Raw genomic sequence first — 16,283 nt, 5'->3', positions numbered from 1 at the left:
CTAGAGCATTTCAGGGTACCCATCAGGCAGCCCCGCCTTTGGTCAGTGGAGCCTGGAGCAGGACAATGGACGAAACCTCTTTTCCTGACTTAAAATGTGTATTGAACCTGGGTTTGCAACTGGGAGGACTTGGAACGAATGGGCAGGGCATAACCCCGGAGTGGATCCAATGGAAGGATAAATGGATAGAGCATTCTGGTATCACCATATCCGTGCCCATTCCAGGCCTGTTGACACTAACCTAGAACTGTAGAATGTTTTGGGCTTGAAGAGTCCCCCAACATCATCTAGTTCCATCTTCCTAATATCCTTAGAAAATGTTGCCAGGATGAAATGCCATAGAAATAGTACCCCACAATAAATTGTTCTGTCATGGAAGTGCTCAGTATCCTTTCTGCCCGTGCCAGACTCAAACAGATGTTCTCATTGAGTGTAATGCTTCCTTCTGCTTTTTTTTTTTTTTTGCCTGAGTTTTCCTGAATAAACCCAGTTAGAATGTCTTCTTTTGACGAGCAATGTCTTGTGCTGACATTGGTAATGTCCTGCCTGCCAGCATACTGTTTCATGGTGGGTTATGTCCATTGTTCCTCAAGCTCTGATGCCTCACAGAATTCATCTGCCAAAACCAGGTAGCAATAACAGCACCGTGTGCCCCTGCCACATCCTGTGGGAGAGGGAATGAGGAAGAGAGAATGGGAGGGAGCAGCTGCCAGAGCAGGAGCGCAATGTAGGGTTGCAATGAAACTCCAAATTTATCCTCATTGCAGCTGTTTTCTATGGAATACAGAATTCTAGTTTCTGCATAGAGGGATGTGATCAGGACATGGATGATGTGCTGCTGGAGATGCTGGAGACAAAATCCATTAGAATAAACAGTGAGTTTGGAGTAATTTTATCTGTGAGAAGCTGTCACAATATTGCTGATACAGAGGAGACCACTGGGATAGCTGAAAAAGAAATCTCTGCAAGCCCACCTTCGCAGCAGCTACAGTAAGGGAGGCTGTGTGCCATGGGAGAAGAGGCGGGGGAAAAGGTCTCTGTTTGTAAGAGTAATTGTTCTGTTATTGATTCCTCATACATATGAACTTTGAGGTAAGATTACATGTTCCTGGGGGAAACATGCACAGGCTGTTTGGGAGGTTCCATCCTCCAGCAGTGCATTGTTGCAGTCTGATGTGTTGCTGATTATGCCTCAGGTAAAATACAGATGTCAATTTTCTGAACACTTATTTATAGCCTGCTTTCACTTCAGAGTGAAATAGGTTGATTTCAGAAACACTAATTACACTCCTTTGTACAAGGTCTGAAATGAGCTTGTGCTTTGGTCACTCTGTGGTGTAACAGGAAAAGCAGAGGAAAACTAAAAGGGGAATGAGGTTGGAGTGGGGGCAGATAGTGTCTTGTTGCAGAAAACAATGAATTGCCCCTTTATGGCGGGGAGGGGATGCTTGCTTTGTCCTACAGGAAGGGCTGTGGGTTGCTGGGTCTCCTCTGTCAGGAGGGCTCTCTGGGGGCTGGTACAGATTTTGGAACAGGCTTTAGCTTGTGTTTAGGTGTGTGGTTCATTTCTTGTAGCAGGATAGTACCTGCTCTTTGTCCAGGTACAGTCAGGGGCTGTTACCCATCTTCAGCTTTCCTGTGGCATCAAGATGTGATGCACGAGGACACACGGACCTGGAGCCCAGTGAGGTGGCTTTGCCCAAGGCCCTAAGATGGGCAAACCAAACTCCTGTGGTGGTGGCAGTGGTTGCTGTGGCATGGGAGGTCCTGCATTGCTCTGGCTTTGGGGTCTTTCACTGCTCCATGTGTCACTAATGGTGACTGTCAGCACAGAATCAACAAAAGCTACATGTAGCAGCAGCAAAAGTGGCGCTGAGTTACAACCACAGCTTCATCTCCTCCAGCCATTTGTCTCTAGAAGCAGCTGGTGGGAGGTGGGCAAGACTGGAAACCAACATTCTCCAGCCTCTGGTTGTCCCAGGTGTTCCAAGGGCCACATTTCTCAGAGCTGAGGAACAGGTAAATTTGTTGTGGTTTGCAGCTTCCATGACAGCCCCTCCTCTCTGTCGGCAGACAGTCCTTGAAGAGAATCCTACAGTTATTCCTGCCTGCTATTATATATGGAGGGAATGCAGGGAAGGAACACAACAATGCAATCCCTCACCTTACGTACCAATACCAGACAGGATTGACTCCTGAAACCATTTAGCAGGATCAGAGGGATAGGCTGTGCAGGTTCACACCTGGAGTTGTGTTCAGATATGACATTCCCTACCCCTCTGTCTCCCAGAGCACGTCTGTGAGTCACTGCTGCTACACAAGGCAGTCAGATTCAAGTGTTTCTTGCAAACTTTCCAACCCAGCCAACTGTGCTCTGGTCTTTGCATTCTCCCTATATATTGAACTGGGTTATTTCTGTTCCTATTTATATAAAAATCATAGAATCATAGCATGGTCGAGGTTGGAAGGGGTCTTAAATACCATCTAGTTCTAATCCTACGTGAATAATCCCAAAATAAATATCCCTAAATAAACAATTTCCATTGATGATGTTCCTGTGTTTACTTTTTTCTGAAGGGGTAACTACTTCTCATTGCCTAATCAGGATTCAGTTGTGGCGGGTAAATTATACACACTGAGAGAGAAACCTGGTGGTAAACCTGGCCTAAGGAAACTAAAGTGGGGAGAAAAGATACATTAAACCCAGCAAAGGACCCATATATAGAGCCTGTGTGAGGCTTGCAGTTCAGACTCCTGAACCTTCATGTTGACCAAGGACAAAGCTATTCCTGAGGTACCACATGGCATAGCCAAGGCCCCTTTTCCAGCTGTACCTGTCACACAGGTGGAATAATGAGGCTGAGGTCCGGCACTACCTTGTCTCTAGGAAAAGGAAATCCACCCTCTCTTTCCTGAGACTGCTCCTCTTTCCCTGGGGTGGCACAGCGTGGTGCCCATCCACTGAACCAGACTAAGGAAAACCTGGTTGAGCTACAGGAAATGGGGTTGGTTTTTACCAGTCAAACTATTTTAAAAAACTTTAATAATCTAAACAAAATAGTGTTGGGTGTTGTTTTGGATTTTTTTTTAACAGAGCCAAGTAAGGAAAGCTTGCTGGTTTCATCATCAAGATCAACTGTGTTTCATATTGGTTTTTTTCTCCCATCCCTGAATATTGATATTCTCACAGCTGGCAGTAATTTGGGTGAGCATTAATTTCTGCTTTCTCCCAAAAGCAGGAAAAGCAGGAGCATCTTTGCTGGATTATGCTGTGGGTAACAACCACCACCAAAGTGTTGATACTGAAATTCCAGACTTCACACAGGGCAAACCACTGTGACTAAAGGCTCTAAAATGTAAAGTAAACTTTATTATCCTTGAACCACAAAATAGATTTCTTTGGTTGTACAAATTTCACTAGTTACAGTCTTGATGCGCTAATTTTCCCCTCGGAGTCTCTTGGGAGAGAACGGGAGAGAATCCAGAGCCTGGCACCAGGTACCGCACAGGGAAAGGAGAGAAGAATCACAAGTTAGTCACCAAAACCCAGCCAGGATTGTTTCCAAAACTGCTGTTGTTAAAAAGCAAATGCTAAAATTAGATTTAAAAAGGAAAAGCTCAAATTGCTGATGATGGAAGCAGCTGCAGCTGCAGTGTGAGATTATCAGAGTTCCCCCTTCACAAGTCTGTAAAATCAAAACATACAGAGTCAGTTAAAATGATCCGCTGGATTTTGGCATGAAAGGAGAGGCTCAACTAAAAAACTGCACCCAAAAAACTGCATCCAGCTGTTTCCTTCAGCAAATGTACAAGCAGATGTGCCTGTCACTGCCCAGCTGTGAGGCTCAAGGTCCAACCCTGGTCTTACTTGGGAGTCAGAGAGCACCAATGGACAGGGAAGGGGATTGTGCCGAGCTCGGACCTTCCTCACGGTTAGAGGCAGTGAAAAAAAAAAAAAAAGAAAAGGGCTGTTTCTCCTCACTAGTGGCAGCAGAGGCTGATGACAGAGCTGGGAGCAGCAGCTGTGACCTCCACATCTGCAGAGCTCACATGATACAGAACCTGTTCACAGCCCTTGTTCCACATGTGGAAACCAGAACTCACACCCCCACTCATTTTTCATTTTCCTTTTTCCCTCTTGCATGGGCAAACGTGCATTTTCCCTGTCCTCCACGGAAAGGGGCCTGAAGCCAATGAGCTGGCAAAGTGGAACTGTGTAGTTATTGCAAGGCACAGGCCAGCCCCATCCTGCTCTGTGGCACTCCTGATGCTCCCTGCCGGCCCCACACCAGGCACCCCATGACATCCCGCTCCACCCCACAGCCAGCCGTGGACACTGTGGACTCCCCACCAGTATCTCCTACGTGTAAGATCCTGTAACTCCCAACCTGACCCCAGCAATGCCACATTCTACCCATCCCCAGTTCCTGAACTCTACCACTAAGGTACCTGCTGTCACACCTCCCACCTCTGCCACCATGTCCTACCCCAGTTATCCTGCTCCCCATTGCTGCCACACACCGCCTAGACCCCTGCTGTGGCTGTCGGCTCCGTCCCATTCCTGCCCCAGCTGACCAGTTCAGCCCCAGTGCTACAGGAGACAGACTCCTCTGACACTTGTGTGCTCGTGGAGCGGCTCACACCACGTGTGACAAAGAGGGACGTGACCATCCAGGGAGGGACCTGTCCCCAGGACAGCACAAAGTCCCAGCAGGAGCAATGTCCCACCAGGACCAAGGCACAGAGCTGGCACAGAGCTGGCTCTGTTTTCCTTGAGCACAGAGTGTCAGTGGCAGAGGGAGGCACTTTGCTGGAATTCTGGTGGGTTTTTTTCTCTTTTTTTCTTCTTTTGCCTCCAAGCTTCCCATTCCCAAACACTCCCAAAGGGAAGTGAGGTGACACAGTGCAGGAGGTGGGAGAAAATGCTTTTTGGCAAAAGACTGGAAATTAAACAGGAGTAAAGGCAGGCTTCCTCCTGATTCCCACCAGAGGAGAAGCTCCTTTTAACCACTACAAAACCCAAGTTGAGGCAGTAACAGCTGGAGCCCAACACACTCTCACACTCCTACATTCTCCCTGTCCTACCCTTCCCCACACACAATATTTACAGGCTAACAAGCTGCCCACTGTCCTGGCCACCCTTCCTCTCCATCTGCCAGCAGTCAGTCCAGTGTTGTCCCAGTTTTGGGATGTGCCCCAGTGCACTGTTGGGTGAGAAACGAGGGCGGTTCACAGCCTCAGAGGAGTCAGTTGGCCACAGAGCTCACGGGAAGCTCCGGTCCCATCCAGAGTCTGTAGGCAGGGTGGCAGCCTGGTGCTGTCCCTGGAGCACAGGAAGCTCGGAAGGGCTGTGCCAGGCTAGTCCATTGCCCAGGTGTGTCGGGTCACCTATGTGGGGACAGCGGTCTCCAAACTGCGCCGGCTGTGTCGGAGCTTCCGCTTGCTGCTGTACAGGGCCATGTCCTCCAGCGCTGAGGGAGTTGGTGCTGATGGATCCCGTGTTCCTAATGCATCCTCTTCTTCTGGCTGCCCATCCTGCTCCCGGGGAACTGCAACGGCAAGAGATGTTTAGGTCTGAAGACAAAGCACTGGGTTAACTTCGGTAAGATATTGAGAAGAAATCCTTCCCTGTGAAGGTGGTGAGGCTGTAGCACAGGTTGCCCAGAGAAGCTGTGGCTTGCAGCAGCCTGGTCTAATGGAAGGTGTCCCTGCTCAGGGCAGGGGGTGGGACTGGGTGATCTGGAAAGTCCCTTCCTAGCCAAACCATTCTGTGATTCTGTCAGCACACAGCTGGCACAGTTAATGCAGATGTTAAGGCTATCACAGGATGACAGAATGGTTTGTGTGGGAAAGAACCTTAAAGCTCATCTCATTCCATCCCCTGCCACAGGCAGGGACACCTTCTACTCGATCAGGTTGCTCCAAGCCCTGTCCAGTCTGGCCTTGAACACTTTCAGGGAGTGTTCCAGGGTATTCCCAGGTGCTAGATTTGGGACAGCACTGGTCTCAGTGACTCACAGTAACCCCATGCCCAGAACTTTCTGGTGACCTGTAGCTCATGTAGTGACCGCTGTTGATCCTGGGAAGAAAGTGCCATGTGTGAGAAGACACCTGCCTGTAACACCCATCATTCGCTCAACATGACTGGAAGTGCCAAGCTGTATGAAAAATCAAGTGTCCTGAAATGCTTCTGCTCTCCAGACCATGGACCCACCCTGACTTGGGTCTGTGGGGGGCTGAGGGGTCCCTCTGTCAGGGAGGGGGAGGAGCATCTTTGATCACAGACTGGCCCAGCTGGTCAGGAGGGCTTTAAACTTACTGGCACCACAGAGACATGGTGGGATGGCTCCTGTGACTGAAGTGTTGGAATGGGAGGATCCAGGCCCTTAGGGAAGGACAGGCAGGGGCAAGCGGGTGAGGGTCACCCTCTATGTCAGTGCCCAGCTGGATGCAGGGAGCTGCACCTGCGAGGCTTGAGGAGCTGACCAGAGCTCACAGGTCAGGACTGCAGGGACAGGTGATGTTCCTGACCAGAAAGACTGAGGGGATGAGATCTCCATAGACAGATGGGAGCAGCCTCACATTCACAAGCCTTGGTCCTCATGGGGGGGGAAATTCAACCACCCCAGTATCTGTTGGAAGGACAACCCAGGAGGGCACAGGCAATCCATGAGCTTCAAGTGCAAATGGGCTCCTGGGAAATCTCTCTAAAGCCTTTGGATGCAGCAGAGAACCTCAAATAGAGAAATCCATGAAGATCTGTCAGACTAAAGGCTCAGTCTGCAGAGCTGTGCCCTGTGTATCACCCTCTGCTCCAGATGCAGGTCTCTGGCAGCGGGAAGCCATTCCCCCTTGTCCTGTCACTGGAGGCCCATGTAAGAAGTCCCTCTCCAGCTCTCTTGGAGCCCCTTTAGGCTCCCCGGAGCCTTCTCTTCTATAGGCTGGACACTCCCAGCCCTCCCAGGCTGTGCAACCCCAGAAAGAACACTGGGGTTTGGAAGCAGGGGACTGATTCTCAGACAAGGCACACAGGTATAAAAGGAACATGAAGATAAAAATCCAGCCTGGGTGGGTGGGGAAGGGAATCCCATGGCTTGGAGAGAAGTCAGTCCTTTTAGACCCTTATGCCAAAGGAGCCCCCAAACATGCAGGTTTAGTGATCCCCACGCAGCACAGTAAGCTTTAAAAACCTTTTGATTGTACCCTGGGAAAAGCTCTACTGAAAACAAATGGGGCAGCTTTGGTGGGCAGATAAGGAGTTAAACCACAGGAAAAGGGCAGGAAGGTGCTGCCCCAGGACCCAGCAGCCAGGCCTTGGGTCAGTATCTTGCAGCTGAGGAGGAGGAGTGATAAGGCTGTGTCGGGAGAGACTACTGATGCCACCAAGCTGTATCAGGGAGTCACATGAAGCTCAGTTATAACAAAGTGCAGCATGATCCATACAGCTGAAGGGTAAAATGACACGGAAGGGGAAATTTACTGCAAATGTGAATAGATTCAAGAAACAAAGAGCTCTAAAATCAAAGCCTCTGTCCTAGAAAGTGCAAACCCACTAATGGCTGCAGCCTGGAGCAATTCTGGAAGGAACTACTTCCTGCATTTCTTCTTTTATATCCTTTTCTGGCATTCCCAGTGGCTCCCATCAGACCCCAGATCAGCCAGAACCTTGTGCTGACTTGGTAAGTTCATTTTTACAATACTGGATGATGTTTAAGCTCAATAAAAGGAACAGAATCCTGACTGCATAAAAGAAATGCACCATCCTTAAATGAGATGATGGCTCTGTAGGCACTGGCAGAGATTTCTGTAGACTCTGGCAACTTCCCAGCAACACCATTTCACTTTGAGGTTTAGGTATTGGAAAAGATGGGAGAACACAATTCAGAACATCCTCTCCTCCTGCACAAATGTGCCACACAGCTACGTCTGAGCACTGCACGCAATCCTGGTCCCCTCCTCTACCTTAGAAACTGATGAAATAAGAAAGGTCCAGATGAGTGTGGCAATTATTCCCACAAAGAGGAGCCAGGATTCATCAGCCTGGAAAGAACGGAACTGCTGCTATATTGGCTGACATGACTGGCACAGACAGAGCAAGTGAGACACAGTCACTCACTGCATCCCAGAAGACACAACGGAGTTATCAAGAAACAATTAAAGTAAATAAAATGCCTCATTATGGAACTTGGTATCACAATGCTCCATGGAAGATTAAAAAAACCTGCAGAGTTTTATAGAGGCTCATTCCATTGCTGATGCAGATACAACACCTGGCTCAAGACATACCTACACAATAGGTGAGCCCAGAAAATTGAGAATATCCATCTATGCAAGCTCATTTTTCCTGTTTCTTATGGTCTTACCCTAAGAACCAACTTCCAGCCAAACAGAACCCTGATGTATCCTGAACCAGGACAGGCCTCACATGTTTCCCATCCTGAGAGAAAACAGGAAATACTGGAGGAAAGCACAGGCATTGACACTGGTATGAATCCAGATTCCAGTTTTGTGAAATGTTGGCATTTTGGTAGGAAAGAACCTGTGAAATGCAAGTCTGGAGAAGAAAAGGATGGATGTAAGTCTTTGGAGTAGTGATATGACTGAAAAGGCTGGACAGGGATAAATTAAAGCCACAAGAGGGCAGAGAGAACACGTTTGGTTCTTCTGAGTGTAAGAGCTGTGGGGTCCTAGGCAAAGGTCATTATCTGACAGCAAGCAGGCCAGGCCAGGATGAGGAGGCACTGTTCCTGTGCAAGCTGCTGCAGAAACCAGACAGTCCATGTGGGCAAAGACCACAGGGACAAAAGCAGCTTCTCACATCCCATAAGTAGGTGTCCAGTAACAGGAGTAACACAGAGTCATCAGGGGAATTTCTGGAACCTGACGGTTACAGGGTTGGGAAGCAAAAGACTGTCTCCAGGTGATCTGGAAAAGTTGTGCCATAACATGAGGACATTGCATGTTCCACTCTAAAAATGCTGCTCTGCAGTTCAGTAACTCCATGGCCTCATGGAAACATTGGAATAAAGATTTCTAAATACATTTAAGAGATGACGACCATGAAGTCAGACCAGAGAATGGAGGGAACTGTTTCTGCATGGACAAGAGGACAAGGGTGTGCTGGGACGAGTGAGATGCTAACACTTTCCTGCAGTTGGATATTCTCAGAGTTCCTGACATAACAGTTTGCTAGCACAAAGTTTTAAGAATTGCTGTGAGTCAAAAAGCCGTAATTCCATGATCCAAGACAATTCTGATTATGTTGGCTGGAATGCTGCACTGCCTGGAAGAGTGAGATGGGATGGGGGGATCTAAAAAAGCCAGGAGAGCTTGGTCCCACACCAAGAGAGCTTACTTGCATGCTCACCTGCCATCCTTTCCAGATGATGTGGGAGCACCTTCTTCTTTTGTTTGTGCCTCACACATCACAGGTGATTTAAGCATTACTTATGGACTAAGGGCTGGGTCTCTCGATGAGCACCACACTCTTTTCTTTGTGGCTTTCATCCCATTTGAGGGCCCAACAGAGCAGTGACAGGCAACAGCGAGCTCTGAACGCCCTAAGCAGGAGCTGGTATTTCCCAGACCTTCCTTGACCCCTCAGTTCCCTGCACTGACTGAACAACCAACCTCAAGAGAATAACCCAGAGCTCAGAGGATGACTCTGAGGGATAAACAGATACTGGTCTCAGGAAAGTAAGTTTTTGTTGAGTGCTACAGCACAACCTCCTGGAAACAGCTCAGCCATGGATCAGCTGTCTGGGATGAAGCCTGTACTCAGAGGAATTTGTCAAGATAAAAGGAACTGGGGTTTTTGTCAAATAAAGGGGGGAAACATGCAAAACAGATAGAAGCAACCAGCACCAACTGTTGGAGGTAACAGGAGTGCTCCTACAGAGCAGGCAGGTTCTGCAGAGCTCCACGGTGCTGCTACAGCCACTGGAATGAAGTGGGTGAGAGTCTCACCTGTCTGTTACAGCTGGGGACAGGCAGACACACCCAGCTGGACAGCCTGGAGATCCAGCTGCAGACCTTTAATTCCTGCTGATTGAACTGACCATGCCCACAGATCCACGAGTGTAAGTCAGAGCCATCCGGGTACTGGAGCACCAACTGCTCCAAGTCTGCACCAGGATGAATTTACCTGCATGATTCCCTTTTCCAGCAAAAGAGGCACAAGACAGCTCCTGAATGATGGACATCATGCACCTGCAGCAGGTGACAGAGGCCAAAACTTCCCTGCCACATCCTGCTACCGCTCTACTCCAGGACACAAAACTGGAGAAAACCAGGCATGCTTGTAACACACCACACTGGGAAAATTAGTCATCACTGAAGCACAATGCAAATATCCTACCCAAAATGAACGTGGTGAGCATGGAGTTTTCATTCTAGAACAGACAAAACATGACATTGCTTCAAGCAACAGAAGGTGAAGTCCTCAGGGTGGTTCCACAAGCAAAGGAGAACCCTCCAGAACCACATCAGGGAGCGAGTGATACAGCGACGACTCCTTTGGCCTGGGCTTACCTGAGTTATTTCGGTCATCGACGTATCTGAGGTCATCAGCTGCATCAGGCGACTGGAAGAGAACAGCAAATGTGATCATCCACACCTGTAACACTTGTGCCCAGTAATTCCCCACCTCCAGCCTTCCAACACCCTACGGAGAACCTGCTGCCCTCACAGGCACTGGCATTGCCACAGCCGGGACACGGCCGCAGAGACTCCAGTACCAATCCCTCATGCTTGAGTCAAGCATCCACTGCTTGACCTGTGTGTAGGAAGGAGAGGAAGTAACACAAAAGGCAGAAAGTGTAAAAGAGTGAAGAAAAAGGCTTTAAGCTGGAAGAGGGGAGATTTATATTGGATATGAGAGAGAAATCTTTCCCTATGAGTGGTGAGGCCCTGGCACAGAGTGCCCAGGGAAGCTGTGGCTGCCCCATCCTTGGAAGTGTCCAAGGCCAGGTTGGACAGGGCTTGGAGCAACCTGGGACAGGGGAAGGTGTCCCTGCCCATGGCAGGGGGTGGAATGAGATGAGCTTTAAGGTCCCTGCAAACCCAGAACATCCCAGGATTCTATGAACTATTGCACTGTTGAGAGAAGCCCACAGACATTGCCTGAGGATTTGGGGTGCAGCCTCCTTTGGAGGCACCTTCTCAGCTGTATGCAAAGACCCAGTACTGCACCTGGGGAAATTTGGGTGGTCTGGAGCTGCCACGGGGCTCAAGCAGCCAGTCCCCCAACTTGCCTGGAACAGAACCTGGAGAGGGGCACATCCCAAAGGAAGGCACTTCAAGAAAACGATGAATGACTTTCAAGGGCAGAGCAGTACCACAAGGGACAGGTGTCAGTGAAGAACAGACATCAAATAATGTAAAACTGCCTGATAATTCTCAAATCACAGCTCTGCCACAGCCAGCTTGCCTTTGGAATGACACACCTTGGGCCAGGACCTTTGTGTCCCCACAGTAAGGTGAAGCCCAATATGGCAGTGCTTCCTGGCTCTCCATGCACAGGTATCTGCTTCATGGTCTGTATTTAGAACTAAAAAAACCCACCTGAAACCATTTAGATACAGGGTACCTGCTCACATCAGCTGTCATGAATGCCATCAGTGGCTTACTGACCCAGGCAGTTACAGCTCCCAGCCCTAGAAGATTGGTTCCAGTGGCCCCAGAGCAGGGGATAGGGGTCAGGATCACTTCCAGAGCTGGGATTCCATGACAAAGCAGCTTAAAATAGGCCATTTCAGGAAGAAGCACCTCACCATGGCATTCACTCTCAGAACCGGGTGTTTACTCCACAGCTCACTGACAGCAGAACTACAACTTGAGAACTGGCACCCCAGCTGCTCCTCAGGCAGGACACCAGACACATCCCAGCTGGAAGTTCACATCTGCTCCAATTTTGCATTTTCTAGCCATCATTTCTGTAACTTTTTCTTCCCTTTTAGTTCTCATCTTTCACTTAAAAATATTTCAGGAGCCATTCCAGTGAAGATGAAGTTGTTTTATATCTGCAAAGCTTTTGTCATTCATTTTAAAACCATCTGGACCAACGTTTTTCCTAATTCCACTTGGCTGAAGCCTCCAATAAGCCCTCAGTTTTCAGCAAGTGTCACTGCCCCTACACAGGCAAGGCCTCTGCAAAGGGGTTCCCCAAATCTCTCAGCCTCAGCTCTTCCACCAAACGAAGTCCTGACCTATCTAAAGGTGGCTCAGCATGCAGTTTATACCTGGATTTCGTAAACAGGTTTGGAGGAAGGAATAGCAGCAAATTCCCGGTAGTCAAACTTCTTTTCAGACATTGACTAGAAGGGACAGCAGAAGGGAAGAAACAGAAAAGAGAAAGTGAGGGGAGAGAAATGGATGGAGAAGCAGCAGCAAGCTGAGCAATCTGAGCAGAGATCACAGCAGAAGCAGAGGGACATCCTCAGGGAGAGGCAGCAGTGCCTGGACAGAGCCTGGCACATGGGACATCCCTGGGACACTGCCTTTGGAGCTCTTCTGGTGTCAGGACAGGGGTTTTGAGTCATAGAGGAAACATCATGTGCTTCAGTGAAATGCTAATGCACACCAAGTCAGGTAGGAAACTTGTTTTTGGGGGGAAATTCATGGCAAGATTCCTCATAGCTGGAGCACAGTCAGAATTTCAATCCAGAGCTGCATTATGGTGTGGTTTCCTCTATGCAGCTGCTCCCTTCCCTGCTTTCCCTGGTCTGGTCTCACCAATTTTTACAGTTCTGTGCAACGATGTCCCATGGCATTTACTCGGGGTTAGGAAAAGGAAAAAGCTGGTTGCAGCTGAAGGTCTGTTTTGTGCTATTGAGGAAACACAGGGCCAAAGTCCCTGAAGTGAAATGAAAGGCTTTCAGAACCCAGGCAAAGGCCTTCAGAACCCAGGCAAAGGCCCTCTGAGCATGGTGAAAAACTTTCTGAACAAGGAGGTGAAGAACCAAGGAAAGGACAACATAATAAAATAGGGAAACAGAAAGCAGATGTCATATGGGAGCTGCAATAAAAGGGGGTGCCTCTAGCCAGGAGTTTGGCCAAGTTCCATCCACTGACCCTCTCACCATTCCCTGCACCATGCAGCCAGGCCTGGCTCAAGGATTAAGTGGGAACCCACAGCTCCCAGGCACAGCCAAGTAACCAGGGAATCCCAGGATTTAGGAAAGGTGAAAAAAGCAAGGAGGAGAGAATCATACCAGCCTTCCTGGGGAAGTGACGTTCCTGGGGCTGCAATCTGCAAGAGGTGACAGAAGAGCACAGTTAGTGACCGGCTGGCAGTGTGACATTCACCCCCTGAAACAGCTCCTTCCACTCAGCAGCATTTCAGTGTGGTGACACCAAGCTGAGGGCAGACCCTGCCTTCTGCCATCCCAACAAACACCTCATTACTGCTTTTTCAGAAAATCAGGATGCTGAGTGTGTTTCCACCCTGGCTCCCTGGAACCTCACCTCTACCTCAGGTGCTATCACATGTTCTACAGCTGAGGCCCATGCCCCTGCTGAGAGATGCCACATGCCCCCAAGGACCTTCCAGCCAGGTTGAAGGAGGGAATTGCTCCCCACAGCTCTGCTTCTGAGTAGGTTAAGCTCAAAGAGCACTGCCCATTTCCCTTGGACGCAGCAGCAGCCATTCAGTACCTTCCAGCGGCGTTGGAGATGGCGTCGGAGCGGGCGATGGTGACTCTGCCAGCTGCTCCAGCGTGCTGCGTTTCTTCCCCTCCTTGGACTTGGCAATAACCATTTGGGCTTTAAGAGCATCCTGTTCCAGTGATTTCATCCTGCCTCAGGAATGGGGTCGGGAGAAAAAGCCATCAGTTACTGCCCCGTTGGTGAGGGGACACGTGCCATCTGTGTGCAGCAGTGCAGTGCCAGAGCCCACAGGCTGAGCGCAAATGGGTGGAACAAAGCCCCCAAGGGTCCCCAGGGCAGGCAGGAGGACAGCTGGGTTAGCTGCCATCCCCAAACACACGTCATCACATGTGCCAAACAGACAGAGCCTGAAGCTATGGATCAACACACTAAGCAGCTGTGGGCAGTCCCAGAGGTGCCACACAACAGGACAGTGACCCAAGCTGGGGACAGAACTGCAAGGATCACATGAGCAGGATCAGTCCTCGGGGGCTTTAATCTCTTCTGTGCTCAGTGTGTTGCACCTTAATCCTCCTCAGCCATCAGGAGATCATGAAAGGCCAGGCTGGATGGGACCCTGAGCAACATGGTCTAGTGGAAGGTGTCCCTGCCCACGGCAGGGGTGTGGAACAAGATGATCTTTAAGGTGCCTTCAACCCCACACTGGGATTCTGTGAAATAGCTGTGGAAAAGTGGGCCCAGCCCTCAGAGACATCTGTTCCTTTCTCCCCATCAGACAGCCCCAGCATCCCCCCTTGTTCTCTGGGCAATGGACACCAGGGACCACTCCCACGTCCTCCTGCCCCAGGAGGCCCCAGTGGGGCACAGGGACACAGACAGGAGCATGCAGCTGTGGGGAGGGGGCTGTGCACACCTGGATTGGCCTCCTGACCCAGGGATTCTTGAGGCGTGACTCTGCACTGGGCTAGACATCTGAGCTGGCCTGGCCCCAGGAGCAGGTGCCCACTGCCGGGACTGGTACAGCTTCCTGGCCAGATCCTGCTCGTACTGTTTAATACTGTCTTCAAGAGCTGAGGATCTGAGGAGGAGGAGCAGGAGAAGGAAGAGGAGAAGGAGGAGGAGGAAGAGGAAGAGATGATGGTGATGAACATTGCAGCAGACAAGCACAGGAAAAGAAAGAAACAGATACAGGAACATACCCTGGTGAAGGGAAATAGGGGTCTGACACAGGGGCAGCCTTGGCTAAACTGGGTCCCAGACCTGATCCTGCCCAACACTGGCCACTGCTGAGGCAGCAAAAACCCCTGGAGGCAATCTGGGATTGTGCCCAGGAGCATCAGCCTCAGAGCCTCCACATCCAGAGCTGCCTTCCCCCTGTGCTGGGAAGGGACCAAGAACAACTTCAGACCCAAGGGAAAGGTAAAGAGTGTGAGTGTGAGTCAGCCTGAGGGGTGTGGGGCATGGGTGGGTGTGTGCCACACATGGGACAGGCTCTCAGTGTACACTGGTCATGTGTTACATGCACCTCTGCTGGACCATGGGAAAAGGGGAACAAAATGGCCAAGCATGACACAGAGTTTTTGTCCTGGCACAGATGTAACTGAGGGTGAGCATGTCCCTAAACCAGCGTGTGTGTGGGAGGATAACTGCCCAAATGCCCACAGGCCTGGCCAGGCACCTGCCCCTCAGTGTGCACCAGTGGCTCTGAACCTCCCTCTTCCCACGGTGCAAGGGCCTGGAGTGCCAGACAAGGGGGAATGGCAGAGTTAGAGGGCAGAGTTAGATGAAATACCGATATTAAACCCTTCCCTGTGAGGATGGTGAGGCTCTGGCACAGGCTGTCCAGGAAAGCTGTGGCTGCCCCATCCCTGGAAGTGTCCAAGGCAACCTGGGATAGTGGCAGGTGTCCTTGCCTGTGGCAGGGGGTGGAACCAGACCAGCTCTAAGGTCCCTTCCAACCCATCTATTCCATGATTTCATGACTCTGTGCCAGGCTGTGTATGCCCAGAACACATGTGTAACATGGGGCTCTGTGTGTGTCTGAGGGGTGCCAGGGAGGGAAGGAGGGGCATCACACATCCTGGCAGAGCACTGATGACACAGGGAAAACAAGGAAAGCCCAAGTACGTGCAAACTGATGGGGTCACGAGTGACAGCACAGAGCAAAGAACTGGAAAGAAGCAGAAGACAGGAGATTAGAAAGGGAGGAACAAACCCAGTGGCACTTGGAGAGAACCCGGGTTAGTGGGGCTGAGCTCTGTGTGTGGGACAGTGCAGAATTTCCCCTGCAGCACAGGGGCCTCTGGAGACAGAACCTGATCACATCATTGTGCCCATTCCAGAGCTAGTGAGGAGAGACCTTGAGACCACTGGATCCTCCTGGGAGATCTGTGGCAGCAGGGAATTGTCTTACAAAAAGGAGCACATTAGGGTGACTGATTCCAGCCCAAAGCATCAGCCAGGCACTTCTCCAAGAACTGCACAAAAAGCTGTGCCTCGGCACTGGAAACAAAGCGGAACTGAAGCCCTGGTCTGCCAAACTTAAACCCAGAAAGGCTGGATCTGACAGCTCAAGCAGCTTCTCCTTGACAGGTATTCCCTCCTTGGGAAGACTCTTCTTTTGCTAGCCTCATTTGCCATGGACAAAAAGAGACTGAAGGTTTGGGATGAGAGGTCTC

The 16,283-nt window shown here is 50.1% G+C and overlaps 1 protein-coding gene across 29 annotated transcripts in view; it reads right to left on the bottom strand.

The window, feature by feature from the left end:
- Window positions 1-3,341: 3,341 nt before the first annotated feature.
- SCRIB (scribble planar cell polarity protein) overlaps window positions 3,342-16,283 on the bottom strand; it is a 97,678-nt gene continuing 84,736 nt past the window's right edge. For 23 of the 29 annotated variants that reach the window (XM_082291445.1, XM_082291456.1, XM_082291472.1 and 20 more), the window contains 6 exons: window positions 14,519-14,683; window positions 13,654-13,793; window positions 13,212-13,249; window positions 12,240-12,314; window positions 10,531-10,582; window positions 3,342-5,549 (listed from right to left, as the gene is read on the bottom strand). In XM_082291445.1, the coding sequence (XP_082147571.1) occupies window positions 5,389-5,549; window positions 10,531-10,582; window positions 12,240-12,314; window positions 13,212-13,249; window positions 13,654-13,793; window positions 14,519-14,683 (631 nt within the window). In that variant the 3' untranslated portion in view covers window positions 3,342-5,388. Of the gene's footprint in view, window positions 5,550-10,357; window positions 10,392-10,530; window positions 10,583-12,239; window positions 12,315-13,211; window positions 13,250-13,653; window positions 13,794-14,518; window positions 14,684-16,283 lie in introns of all 29 variants that reach the window. The other 6 variants (XM_082291450.1, XM_082291452.1, XM_082291464.1 and 3 more) reach the window with 3 other exon arrangements.

Source organism: Coloeus monedula, assembly GCF_965178545.1.
Source record: "Coloeus monedula genome assembly, chromosome: 1".
Taxonomy (NCBI): domain Eukaryota; kingdom Metazoa; phylum Chordata; class Aves; order Passeriformes; family Corvidae; genus Coloeus; species Coloeus monedula.
Note: the sequence above shows the minus strand (reverse complement) of the source record. Positions and strands in the feature narration are given on the sequence as shown.